Source organism: Rhinatrema bivittatum, chromosome 9 (genome assembly GCF_901001135.1).
Source record: "Rhinatrema bivittatum chromosome 9, aRhiBiv1.1, whole genome shotgun sequence".
NCBI classification, from domain to species: domain Eukaryota; kingdom Metazoa; phylum Chordata; class Amphibia; order Gymnophiona; family Rhinatrematidae; genus Rhinatrema; species Rhinatrema bivittatum.
This window is the reverse complement of record NC_042623.1, coordinates 230,171,865-230,186,213: the sequence shown is the minus strand read 5'-3', so window position 1 is coordinate 230,186,213 and position 14,349 is coordinate 230,171,865. Positions and strand designations below refer to the sequence as shown.

The window sequence follows — 14,349 nt, the reverse complement described above, 5'->3', positions numbered from 1 at the left end:
ACCGGTGGTACGCGTGGGGCAGGCTGGACGGCCGATGTGCCTAATTTGTGCACGTCCAATACAGACGCATGCACAGTGATGCACATAACCGCGCACACTCCATGCGCATAACTACACGCACAATCGCGCGCACAGCTACACATGCGCATTGAAGCTCATTATCTGTGCGCCTAGACATAGAGGCAATGGCACCGGCATCCAAGAAGGCCAGAAGGCACTCTCTTTGCACCAGCCTGCCACATAAGAGCCACGCAGCCTGAACTGGAGTCCTGACTGTCGGGCCGATACAGTACAGTGCGCTCCGTGGAGTGCACTGTTAGCCCGGGTTTGGCTGTGTGTTTTCGATGCACTAGCTTTACCCCTTATACAGTAAGGGGTAATAGCGCGTCGAAAACGCATGGCCAACCCCCCCGAAACTAATAGCGCCCGCAACATGCAAATGCATGTTGATGGCCCTATTAGTTATTCCCGCGCGATCTAGAAAGCAAAATGTGCAGCCAAGCCGCACATTTTACTTTCAAAAATTAGCACCTGCCGGCGCTGGGGAAGTGTACAAAAAAGCAGAAAAAACTGCTTTTCTGTACAACCTCTGACTTAATATCATAACGATATTAAGTCGTAGGCCCCAAAAATAAAAATAAATCAAAAATTTTAAAAAAAATTTTTTAAATCGGCCCGCGGGTCGGAAGACGGATGCTCAATTATGCCGGCAACACTGAGGAAGGAAGGGATCTTGGGTACACCCTTACTTGAACGACTGGCTGATCCGGGCGAAGTCTTCGGAAGAGAGCCTGCAGGTAACTAGCAGAGTCAAGAACCTACTGCAGGAACAGCAGTCTGCAGCCCTCTCAGTCTTTAGAGTACCTAGGGACCCGTTTCGACACCAAACAGAACAAGGTCTTCCTCCCTCCCCCGAGGAGGAGAAAACTGATGGAGCAATTACGACGATTGATAACCACTATGTGCCCCAAGGTATGGGACTATCTTCAAGTCCTCGGGCTCATGGCATCAACCCTGGAGGTCGTACCGTGGGCAAGGGTCCACTTGCGACCACTCCAATGCTCCTTACTGTCACACTGGAACCCACTGTCCCAAGACTACTCAATTCACCTCCATCTACCAGCAGAGGTATGTTCTCAGCTTCAGTGGTGGCTACAGGAAGACCACCTAAGCAGAGGAGTAAGCCTATCCCCACTGAACTGAATCGTGCTCACCACAGACGCGAGCCTCCGAGGGTGGGGAGCCCACTGTCAGGAACTGATGGCCCAGGGACAATGGAACAAGGAAGAGGCGAGATGGAACATAAACTGCCTGGAAGCTCGAGCAGTCAGACAAGTGTGCCCACGATTCAGCCACAGGCTCCAAGGGCAAGCGATTCGAGTGATGTCGGACAATGCTACAACGGTTGCCTACATCAACTGCCAGGGAGGAACCAGGAGCCAGCAGGTGTCTCTGGAGATAGACCCACCTCGTGGCATGGGCGGAGGTAAATCTACAGGGATATCAGCCTCCCACATCGCAGGGAAAAACAACGTTTCAGCGGACTTCCTCAGTAGATAAAGCCTGGACCCGGGGGAATGGGCGTTGTCGACCAGAGCCTTCCAACTGATAGTAAATCGCTGGGGCCCCCAGCCATGGACCTACTGGCCACATCTCTCAATGCCCAAGTCTTCAGGTTCTTCAGCCGCAGATGAGCCGCACTCCCAAGGAATCGATGCCCTCGTCCTGACCTGGCCAGAGGGAGGGCTTATGTACGCCTTCCTCCCATGGCCTCTGTTGGGCAAGATCATCTACAAGATAGAACACCACAGGGGACTAGTTCTGCTAGTGGCCCCGGATTGGCCAAGACGCCCATGTTACGCAGACATGCAGAGACGCCTTGCAGGGAGCCCTCTGTGCCTACCTCCACACAGGGACCTTCTCCAGCAGGGCCTGATTCTTCACGAAGATCCATCTCTATTCTCTCTTACGGTCTGGCCAATGTGTGGACTTGCCTGAAGAAGCGCAGTTACTCAAAGGCCATGATTGAGACCCTGCTCCGTGCGCAGAGTTCTCAACATCTCTGGCATACATATGAATCTGGAGGATATTCAAAGCTTGGTGCGAGGACCGCAGGGAATCCCGCGAACAGCCAAGATTCTCATGATTCTGGAATTTCTACAGCATGGTATGAAGAAAGGGTTGTCACTCAACTCCCTCAAGGTTCGAGTAGCAGCCCTTTCCCGCCTCAGAGCCGAAGTGAAGGGAATCCGTCTATCAGCTCATCCAGACTTGGCCCGTTTCCTAAAAGGGGTTAAGCAACTTCGACCACTCCTAAATTGGCCGGTTCACCTATGGAACCTCAATCTGGTATTGGACTTTCTAGCAGGGGCTTCCTTCAGTCCAATGCGCAGTCTGTCACTACGCCTCTTAACATTGAAGATGGTATTCCTGGTGGCAGTATGTTCAGCCCGTCGCATCTCTGAGCTACAGGCACTATCCTGTCGGGACCCGTTCCTTAGGTTCACTCCAGGAACAATACAGCTTCGCACAGTCACCTCCTTCCTACCGAAAGTGGTCTCAGAGTATCATTTGAACCAAGCCATCTCCACACCATCTCCGAATGAACATGAGGACTCTGAAGACTCCCACCTTCTTCACCATCTAAATGTCAGCTGACTCCTGGTACGATATCTGGAACCAGCACGCAAAACGGTTCGCTTGTTTGTTCTCCACAGCGGGAAGAATCAAGGCGAAGCGGCCTCGCAAGCGACCATAGCTCGCTGGATCAAGGAAGTAATCAAGGCGGCCTACATAGAGGCAGGAAAGCCCTTACCCCTGCAGGTTAAGGCTCATTCTACTAGGGCCCAGGCTGTATCTTCAGCAGAAGCCAAATTGCTGTCGCCCGCCAAGATCTGTCGAGCGGTGACGTGGCCCTCAATACACACCTTCTCCAGGTTCTACTGCCTTGTTGTCCAGGCCCGAGAAGATGCAGCCTTTGCAAGGGCAGTACTAAGTGGGCCACGGGCAGCCTCCCGCCCCATCCGGGAGTAGCTTTTGTACATCCCATTGGTCCTGAGTCCATCCGACTACATGCTAGGAAATGGAGAAATTACTTACCTGATAATTTCTTTTTCCTCAGTGCAGACAGATGGAATCAGCATCCCGCCCACAGCTGCCCAGGAGAAAGCGCCAAGGAAGAACCTGAGAAGCAAACCTTGATGCTATACAAATATGGGTAAGCTAATGCCTACCCCTAGTCCAGGGCACCTGCAATACGACTGGTGTCGGCATGCTGGTTAAGTGCACTGGCGGTCTCCACTTTGAATCAAGTTTTAATCAAGTTTTTAATCAAGTTTGTTGTAGTTAGCCAATATATATATGTCCACAATGGCTTTTCAAGGAGGAAACTTCAGGGGTATATCTAGGGTGACGTCAGCTTTGAAATCTGACTCTGTCTCCCATCTGCTAGCAGAAGAGCACATAACCCACTGGTCCTGAGTCCAGCTGTCTACACTAAGAAAAACAAATTATCAGGTAAGTAATTTCTCCATTTACAAAAAAAAAAAAAAAAAAAAGTTTGTTGCATTGTTTCTTTTTAGTCCAACTCATTTTTTCATGTATTTAATAGGTGATAACATGTTAACCGCTATCTCTGTGGCTCGAGACTCTGGAATGATTCTACCTCAGCACAAAGTTATTATTGCTGAAGCACTACCTCCAAAGGATGGGCACGCTGCCAAAATAAACTGGCATTATGCGGATACCCTTACTAAACGCAATTCACTATCCATCAATTCAGAGGTATTTGTCAACTTTCTCTTGTTTACACAGATCTCAGAGTTGGAAGTAAGCTTTCCCAAACATTTCCTGTCTTACAGCAGGTGACAGAATTGCAAACTTACATAGGTATAGATGACTAAAACAGATCTGAAGATTCTTTGAGATCATAACTCTGCTGATCAGCAAATGTAACATGAGATTATCTTCCAAATAGTCTACTGGTTCTGAGTAGATTGCAGGCTCCATTGTTCTAGGTCATGGATCAAAACACTCCAGCATATGGGCAAAGACATTTATTTCAGTAAGGTGCCACTCCTCAGTTTTAACTCCCATTCTTGGCTGCTGGAAAAGTTCTGTGCCACCTGCGAGCATTTGTAAAATTTATGAACCCATGCAGATCCTGCAATGCAAAAGAAGTAGGACAGTTATGACAGTGGTTTGATTGCGGTTAATAGATTTCAGCCCTTGCCAGTATGTTAACACAGCTGTTCGAGATGACTTGGTCAAAACAGGGATTACTGACTTGTTTTTAGATCCTGACCATGCTGGAGATAGGGAAGTACTTTTATCAGGATAGAAACAAGTATAAATGCCCTATAATCAATTTCTTATACAAGATGGGAGTGCTGGTCTTTGTAGACAAGCAAGATGAATTAGCCATATAAATGATTGATGTTGAGGCTTCCTAGATAGCTTTTCTCAGACATGCACAGGATTAGATGCATTCCTAGAAGGCAAAGACATAAATGGCTATTAGAGATTGGTGGAGGCTAAGTGGCTTCACACTTTTATAGATCTACTGGGAGCACTTAAACTCGGGTTTTTATCTGCTGACTCTGGGGCCATTGTTGGAGACTGAATGCTGGGCTAGATGGACCAGACCCAGCTTGGCCATTCTTAGGTCTTATAACTTCCATTCCAGCCACCATTGTACAGGACTTCTCAGTCCACTAGAAAATCTTATGGGTAGAAGTGAAAGAGGTTTGCCCTTTTCCTTGCTTTACACAAAAATTGCTTGAGTACCTTCTACTTCTTTCAGAATCCAGTCTCAAAACGGATTCTGTTAAGGTTCACTTCAGTACAACTGTTGCTCCTTATGTAGAAGGAAACTCCCATCTCTGGACAGCTCTTAGTTGATTTATACAAAGCATGCTTTATTTGAAACCTCCTATTAAGCCACCCGCAGTTTCATGGAACCTTTAATGTGCTGCTTACCCAGCCAAAGAAAGCCCTTTTATAGCTTCTGAACTCTTGTGAACTCAGATACCTGACCTACAGGCTGATTCAGTAAACTGCGCGGGAGAGCCGGTGCTCTGAGGTGCACGATTCAGTATTCAAATGAGGGCCCGTGCTAATAAGGAGGCGCTAGGGACACTAGTGCGTCCCTAGCATCTCCTTATTGGCGGAAGCGGCAGCTGTCTGCGGGTTTGACAGCCGACGCTTAATTTTACCAGCGTCGGTTGTCGAACCCGCTGACAGCCACGGGTTTGGAACACGGACACTGGCAAAATTGAGCACCCGTTTTCCAACCCTCAAGCAGATTTTTTTATTTTTTTTTATTTTTGGGGCCTCAGACTATGATATTAAGTCAGAGGGTGTACAGAAAAGCATTTTTTTCTGCTTTTCTGTACCCTTGCCCGCTGCCAGCCGAAATTAACTCCTGCTCTCTATTGAGCGTGACTAACTAATAGGCTCATCAACATGCATTTGCATGTGATGCTCGCTATTAGTTTTGGGGTGGGTTTGGCCGCGCGTTTTGCATGCGCTATTATCCCTTACTGTATAAGGGGTAACAATAGCGCGTTGAAAACGTGTGTCCAAATGGGGGCTAACAGTGCGCACCATACTGAATTGGCCTGCTAGAGGGTTGTATTTTTGGTGATGGTCACTTTAATCTGCAGTCAGTAAGTTTCAGGCCCTAATGACTTATCCATCTTCATACCGATATGATGTCCCCACTAATATCGGTATAGAAAAACTACCAAATAAGTAAATACCAAGTTTCATCATAACCAATAGGGTGATGGTACGCATGCATCCCATATTCCTGCCTAAGATGTCTGATTTTCAACTTAACCAGCCAGTCCTTCTGCCAGTATTTTTACATAGGCCACATGCTCCTAAAGGTGAACAAATTCACAGTTTAAAGGACAAAAAAAAAGTTCTCTTCCTATCTGGAGCAGTTCTCTTCCTATCTGGAGCAGTCCACCCAATGTTGTTTCTTTTGACCTCCAACAGACCTAGAATTGCTGTAATCAAATGAACACTGAATGGTAGATTGCATTTCATCCTGTTAAGCCCCGGCAGATCTGACTAGAAGAGCATATAAAGGCTCATAATGTTAAAGCCATGGCAATGCTAGTGACCCTTCTAAAATTAGCCTCTATTAGAGATAGAAGCTTGGAGTTGCGGTGGTCAAGCAGACTCTCCAACTGGTTGGCAGACTGCATTGCATTCTGCTACCAACAAGCGGGCCTCCCTCTTGAGGGATAAGTGAAGGCGTACTCAGTCAGGGCCATGGCAATGTCAGTAGCACACTACCGTTCAGTACCGATTGCCGACATCTGCAGGACCACGACGTGGAGCTCTCTCCACACCTTCACAGCCTTCTACTGTCTCGGCAAGGCTGTCCGTCCTATGGAGTTTATTCCCAGTGTAAAAACCCAACTCGTCTTACCTCAACTCGCTGTGAATTTCAGACTGCTTCATCATTGCCAACAGTACCCCAGTTGTTGTGCCTGTCGCACATGTTGTGTGCTGGTTGCCTGCTTTGTTCTGAGTCAGCCTGTAGCTTGCTATTCACCCATCAGTGAGGACTACCATCCTGCTTGTCCTGGGAGAAAGCAGAGTTGCTTACCTGTAACAGGTGTTCTCCCAGGACAGCAGGATGTTAGTCCTCACGAAACCCACCCGCCACCCTGCGAAGTTGGGTTCGATACAGTTTTCTTATTTTATTTTTCGCTCGTACTTTTTGCTACAAACAAGACTGAAGGGGGGACCCTATGTGGCCACAGGGTCAGTGGCATGCTGGGTATGCTCAGTGTACCAGTCAAAGTTCTACAAACTATGACAAAAGTATTCCATGACAGAGCTCCATCTGATGATGTCACCCATCTGTGAGGACTAACATCCTGCTGTCCTGGGAGAACACCTGTTACAGGTAAGCAACTCTGCTTTGCCATTACAGTATAATAAACCTCCCATACCAAAACAACCCTAACTGCCAGCACTCACAGTAACAACCTTATCTATGAAAAGCTAACACTGCACATATTATATTAGGCTCTAGAACAACAATACACTTCCTATTAGAAAACAAAACAAATCAGACTGCTGTAGATAAATTATATGGTACCAGAATGCCTCACCTCTGTCACACATGGAGAACCACAGACCCTGACCAAATACAGAATAAAGAGACCACAAAGTATAAATAGAAACCTGTTGAGAAGAATTGAACTGGAACCTACAACAAGCCAGCCTATAAAAGCAGAGCAGCAATGAAAAAACAGAAACTTTGCCATTCTTCATAAAACATTAAAAAAATAAAATCAAGAAATATAAACATCAATTATAATAGTAAAAATCAGTCATAAAAGAATAAATATTTCACACCAGTTAACAAATAGAATATCCAAAATTTCCCAAACACCAATAAAATATTTCAAAAATCTGATGAATAAAAAAATCCAATAATTAAAATGTTCTGTATTTCCCAAAAAAGCAAAATATTTCAAAACAGTAGAAACATCAAATTACCCCCAATAATTAAAACTAATAAGTTTTAAAAAACTTTAAAAAATCTCCTGCTTTCCATACCTGGGATCTTTTGATTTCCAGTCACCTTGAGATTATTGCGGATTGGGGGAGGTAGGGCTACATAAACTGTCTTCAGGCGCGCACATGCACATACTCCATCGCTTGTATACATTTCTGTGCTCTCACATACACTTTTACTCTCTTTACCTCACAGACACATTATATGTGTGTGTGCCTGTGAGAACCTATAAGAGATACATAGGCTCACACAGGCAATCGCAGACAGGTTTTCACACAGCAAGTCAACTTGATTAATAGAAGTTAATGGACTTCTCCAAGAACTTATACAAACCTTTTTTAAACCCAACTGAACTAACCACATCTTCTGGCAACAAATTCCAGAGCTTAATTGTGCGTTGAGTGAAAAAGAATTTTCTCCAATTAGTCTTAAATGTGCTACTTGCTAACTTCATGGAATGCCCCCTAGTCCTTCTATTATCCGAAAGTGTAAATAAAGATCTCTCATGATTTTAAAGAACTCTATCATATCTCCCCCCCCCCCCCCCCCCCTTCAGCCGTCTCTTCTCCAAGCTGAACAGCCCTAACCTCTTTAGCCTTTCCTCAAAGGGGAGCTGTTTCATCCCCTTTATCATTTTGGATGTCCTTCTCTGTACCTTCTCCATCGCAACTATATCTTTTTTTGAGATGCGGCAACCAGAATAGTACACAGTATTCAAGGTGCGGTCTCACCATGGAGCGATACAGGGGCATTATGACATTTTCCGTTTTATTAACCATTCACTTCCTAATAATTCCTAACATTGTTTGCTTTTTTGACTGCTGCAGCACACTGAGCCGACGATTTCAAAGTATTATCCACTATGATGCCTAGATCTTTTTGCTGGGTGGTAGCTCCTAATATGGAACCTAACATCATGTAACTACAGCAAGGGTTATTTTTCCCTATATGCAATACCTTGCACTTGTCCACATTAAATTTCATCTGCCATTTGGATCCAATCTTCCAGTCTTGCAAGATCCTCCTGCAATGTATCACAATCCACTTGTGATTTAACTACTCTGAATAATTTTGTATCATCCGCAAATTTGATAACCTCATTCGTCATATTCCTTTCCAGATCATTAATAAATATATTGAAAAGCACCAGTCCAAGTACAGATCCCTGAGGCACTCCACTGTTTACCCTTTTCTACTAAGAAAATTGACCATTTAATCCTACTCTCTGTTTCCTGTCTTTTAATCAGTTTGTAATCCATGAAAGGACATCACCTCCTATCCCATGACTTTTTAATTTTCTTAGAAGCCTCTCATGAGGGACTTTCTCAAACGCTTTCTGAAAATCCAAATACACTACATCTACTGGTTCACCTTTATCCACTTGTTTATTAACCCCTTCAAAAAAAAAAAGAAGCAGATGTTAGGCAAGACTTCCCTTGGGTAAATCCTTGTTGACTGTGTTCCATTAAACCATGTCTTTCTATGTGCTCTATGACTTTGATCTTTAGAATAGTTACCACTATCTTTCCCAGCACTGAAGTCAGGCTCACTGGTCTATAATTACCCTGATCGCCCCTGGAGCCCTTTTTAAATATTGGGGTTACATTGGCCACCTTCCAGTCTTCAGGTACAATGGATGTTTTTAATGATAGGTTACAAATTTTAACTAATAGATGAGAAATGTCATTTTTTAGTTCCTTCAGTACCCTAGGATGCATACCATCCGGTCCAGGTGATTTGCTACTCTTTAGTTTGTCAGTCTGGTCTACTACATCTTCCAGGTTCACAGTGATTTGGTTCAGTTCATCTGACTCCATCCTTCCTAGGATCCATTTTTATTTCAAGTTGTCTTCCTTAAGAAGAAGAAAAAAATCCTGAAAAGGGTTACTGCCTGATGGAGGCTCGTTCATGGTTTCCCTTTTCTTGGAAGGCAACAAGTAGGGATTCCTATTTGTGTGACTGGTTCATTCTTTTTGTCCATTGTGGAAACAGTTGCTTACTCTTACTGTATGTTCTTTGTGGACAGCAGGTTAATCAGCTAAGCATTCCCACCTTCCTGCCCTTGGAGTTGGTTTTTTTTTAGCTTTAGGGCCGTCTGCAATGGTGACTGGGTGGCAAACCCATGTATACCTGAGGAAAGACACCTAGGCCTTTCCAGAGAGTGTTTTGCCAATGGATGACATCATCCATTTATGTGACTGATTATCCTGCTGCCTGTGGAGAGCACCCATTACATTAAACAATTTTCTCTGTCTGCCATCAAGCATGAATTGACTGTTATGCATGGAAGATGTTCAATATCACTGGCATGGACTCTGCTCTCAGAGCTCAGTAATAACTATACTGAGTATGTCCAAGTTCCCATGTATGCACGCTGCGTTGTGATCCCCTCAGTCTTTCTTAGTCTGAGACATCTCACGGATGTGTCCCAGCCTCTTAAATTGTTTCAGCCTTTGCCTTGTTGCTACCTCATTGCTTATTTTATTATTTTTTTTTTTTTTGCTGCTGCCTTGGTGTCTCTAACAGAACTTTTCAGTTATAAAAAGAAAAAGGGAAGAAATTAAAAAAAAAATAGTGTGGAGGCCAAGAAGCCAGTGTTCAAGGGCTTCAAGGCCTATATCTGTAGGTGCTGAATGTCCATCACACATGTCTGCTATCCCTGTCTTGGCCTGGATCTTGACTCCTCAACTGCTATAGCTGTAGTCTGTCCCTCCAGAGTGCAGCAGCACTGTGCATAAGGAAAGCACCAGTGAGTAAGAAACCCAAGCTTTGGTGTGAGGCTGGGCAGCAGAGCTACCCAGGACTAGGGCATCATTTGGCTCCAATGCAGTAAGTCAAGGTTGGAATTCTCCCATCTCGATTCCACAGTTATGGGAAGGCTCTTCTCTCCACCCTCAAGCCACGATTGCACTGGTTCTCTGTTCTGCTTCAAGTCAGTGGTTGAGCGAAGTGTGGAGCCTGCAGTGCTGATTGTGTCATTTGGGCACTTTTCTGGGTGACACAAAGAAGGCCGTCCCTCTTAAAGTCAAAAAGTTTTCACTGGGCTCTGCTTCAGTGGTCCCCTCCTCATCGCCAATGTGGAAGATAGCTTAATTGACATAAGTCTTTTCATCTTTCATGGTACAAAAGATTCCTATGGTGCTGTCATTTCTTTTAGCTGGATCCAAGCTGTTGTCTGTGTCCTCAGCAAGGAGCTTACTCTGACACATTCAACCCACTTGGTATGGCATGCCAAGTTGCTGTAAATTGTATTGGAGTGGAGCTTCGGCACATAAGCCCAGGCGTCCTGGTGCCATTCAATGGGAAATATTGATGCAACTTGCACAGAGTGCCTTGGAATCAGTCACTACCACAGTAGAGACAGCTGCCATGGTGTAGAATTCTCCTCAACTGTACAGATTGCACTTAGTGAACTGATGGGTTTCTTAAGATGTTTCCTCCAATTCCAGCACTGAGGGTTTCTCAGCTTATGGGACTCTGCTTTCAGATAGTGAAGAATTTATTTACTTCCTTAATCTCTAGAGACCAGAGAGGGAAATTAGAACAGTTCTGTTGAAGATGGAGGAAATTTTCTCACATGGTGGGGCAGCTCAAGGTCCAAACCTGGCCTTGCGTCTCCTCAAAAGGTTCTGCAGTTAGGAATAAGTCCTCACCATGAGATGGTGGATTCTTCTCATCCAGGGTAGTCCCATCATGAGTCTGAAAGGTTTGAAATGGACTCTATTTTGAGTTCTTACTAGATATTTCCCCACAGAACAGTGGAAGTCTCTTCTGTCATCCTCGTCCTCTTTGGGGTCATTGCTTAGTGTTCCCCTGTGGTGGGGGAGTATATGAATATTCTATGGGGATTTCTTCAGATCCCCTACTTGACTTGCCTCAGTGTGCTTCACCTCCAGAGAATATATTACTCCAAATCCTTGAATAAGGTGGCAAAGATAGTCCATCAATGGCAGGAAAGTAAAGGACCTGAGAACAGATGTCTTGAGCTTCTTCAGTTGCTTCAAACTCCAGCAGATTTGATGGTTTTCTGGTTCACAAGCCTTCTTCAGAACTTCCAGATGAGGATGTGGTAGAAACAACTTCATGCCTGCTGGTGGCTTAGAAAATGAATTTAAAATGTATTTATTTATTTATTATTATTTTTTTTTTATGCAGGCATTCGATCTCAATCGAGATATCACACCAGTTTACATTCAGGTACTGTAGGTATTTCTCTATCCCCAGAGGGCTTACAATCTAAATTTTTGTACCTGAGGCAATGGAGGGTAAAGTGACTTGCCCAAGGTCACAAGGAGTGACAGCAGGACTCGAACCCTGGTCTCCTGGTTCATAGTCCACTGCTCTAACCACTAGGCTATTCCTCTGCTCTAACCACTAGGCTATTCCTCCTCAAACTTCCCCAGGTTTTAGGATCATCCAACTTTACCACCACTTAGTAGTGGTGGAGTCAGCATTGAAACTTGCTAAGTGAACGCATGATCACTCCCAGTATGCCTTCTAGGAGAGATGCAGAAAGGTTTTCTAGAGGTCCATGCGGAGATCATGGCTCACCAACTCGACATGGTGCAGTATCTGTATGAAGACTGTTATGATAACGTGTGTTTTGTGGATCCTTGGGTGCTGTGGAGATGACCATGCCCACAGGTAGGAACCCCGTGAGGAGCCACAGCACTGGGCTAGACTCGTGCACACAAAACACAGGATAGTTCTTTATTATACAGCTTGAAGACCTCCACCAGAGGTGGCAGTAGTGAGACAGTCTGTGGTTGTAGTCTCAGAGACCTCTGCGGAGGGAGCCCTTCTCTCCAAGATGACATCAGGAGGTTCCGCAGCAGGTTTCCCAGCGAGGAGATACTGTGGATGAGATAGACTGAGAGTTAGAGTACTCACTAGGTGTTAGCTGTTGGTATGTGATTCCACCAGGTCTGTTGTAGAAGGTACAGGCACTGAGGCAGGGAGAGCAGGCACTTGAGCGAGTAACTGTTCCCTGATAGGCACCTGAAATAAAGCAGAGGGCCCCCGAGGAACAGGTACCCAGGTTAGCAAATACCCCGAAGGGCAGAGAGAGAGAGCTTCCTGCGGCAGCACGGAAGCGGCAGAGTAGCGTAGACAGGAACGGATTCGAGTCCTTGCTAACTCGGGGAGCTAGCAAATTGATGAAGGGTAATATACCCGGATGGCGTGACGTCAGCATGAGGGAACACCCTCGAGGTTTGCGCCAAGCGTGGTACAAAGACGTGGATTCCGCACGTGCGCACCTAGTTAAGTACCTGGGAGGAGCAATGGCGGAAGGCTGCACCATAGCCGTTCTGGGGACGCCAGAGAGGTCGGCTTGAAGACGCAGCGGTAGCCATCTTGCCATGGTAAGCGGGAGGAGCCGAGAACAAGGTGATGCAAACGGGGCGAAGCCATTGAAGAACAACGGACGCAACAAATACATGTAAAAGCGAAAGCCTCTGATGGTTTTGACAGATACAGAGCAGGAAGACTTCCGCCACACAGTGGAGGATGTGGAGGAATGTGAGAAGTGCCTCATCTGTTCCGCTTACGAAGCTTTTCATATGGGAGACTGGTAGCTTGCGTGGCTGTGAGCACGTGATCTTCAAGAAGACATGCATGATTGTCTTGCGGATGTGCCCTATACATGGGTCAGTTTATTCAGTGACAAAGTTTGAGATGTTTCTGATGCTGTTCTGCTAAACTGGAGTATCTGTCTGCTCTGTACATATTCACCAATTCCTTTGATCACAGGACTGTCCAGAAGGTCCTTCGGGATAAGGAGAGGATAATCATAATAGCACCAATGTTTTTTTGTTTTGTTTTAACTTTTTTTATTTGAATTTTCCTAGCGTGTAGCAGATGGACTCAGGACCAATGGGTATAGTGTACTCCTGATAGCAGTTGGAGACAGATCAGATTTCAATCTGATGTCAGCCCTAGTACATACAGTACATATACATATAGTACGTCAGCCCTAGTCAGCCCTCTTCAGCAAGAAGCAGCAGGAGGAAAAGGAGCCATAGAGCAGTGCAGGGCCTGCGCGATCGGCGCCGGAGACCCGCTGGGGTAAGGCCTGTTAATTTGCACTTACCCACGACCGCCTCCAACGCCGACCACGAGGCAGCCCCTTCCTCCCTCCGCTGACGCTCTTCTGCCGGTCCTCCTCCTCTCTGAGGCGGCAGCTATCCAGCGTGCAGATGCCCACGACGACGACCAGCCAATCAGGGGATAGCCCCAATTGGCCTTTAAATCCTTCGCGGCTCCTGGACAGAGCCCAGAAGCAGCAGGAGGAAAAGGAGGTGTAGAGCGGTGCAGGGCCTGTGCGATCGGCACCGGAGACCTGCCGGGGTAAGGCCTGTTAATTTGCACTTACCTGCGACCGCCTCCAACGCCGACCACGAGGTAGCCCCTTCCTCCCTCCGCTGACGCTCTTCTGCCGGTCCTCCTCCTCCTCGCTGCGGTGGCAGCCATCCAGCGCGCAGACGCCCACGACGACCAGCCAATCCGGGGACAGCCCCGATTGGCCTTTAAATCCTTCGCGGCCCCTAGGCGCTGCGCGCCGAGCGTCGTGCGCCGAAGGAGCACAACAAAAGGAGCAGGCCCCTTTGTGTGCCCCTTCGTGCAGCCCAGAGAGAAGCGTCTTCCTACACATTTAGCTCAACATTCATCTGTTACCTCTATCTCCCAACAACCCATCTCAGTGGCTCCAGATTCACACTCCGGTATCCCCTCGCAAGCCAACAATCAAGTAAGGAACTGCGCCCAGCCGCCCACCACAGCCACCGGCACCTCCCCAACCACCCCTACTC

The 14,349-nt window shown here is 46.4% G+C and overlaps 1 protein-coding gene across 8 annotated transcripts in view; it reads left to right on the top strand.

Moving 5' to 3' along the window:
* ATP13A3 (ATPase 13A3) overlaps positions 1-14,349 on the top strand; it is a 535,999-nt gene that overhangs the window by 341,354 nt on the left and 180,296 nt on the right. For all 8 annotated transcript variants that reach the window (XM_029615360.1, XM_029615358.1, XM_029615363.1 and 5 more), the window contains one exon: positions 3,611-3,783. In XM_029615360.1, coding sequence (XP_029471220.1) covers positions 3,611-3,783 — 173 coding nt within the window. The remainder of the gene's footprint in view (positions 1-3,610; positions 3,784-14,349) is intronic.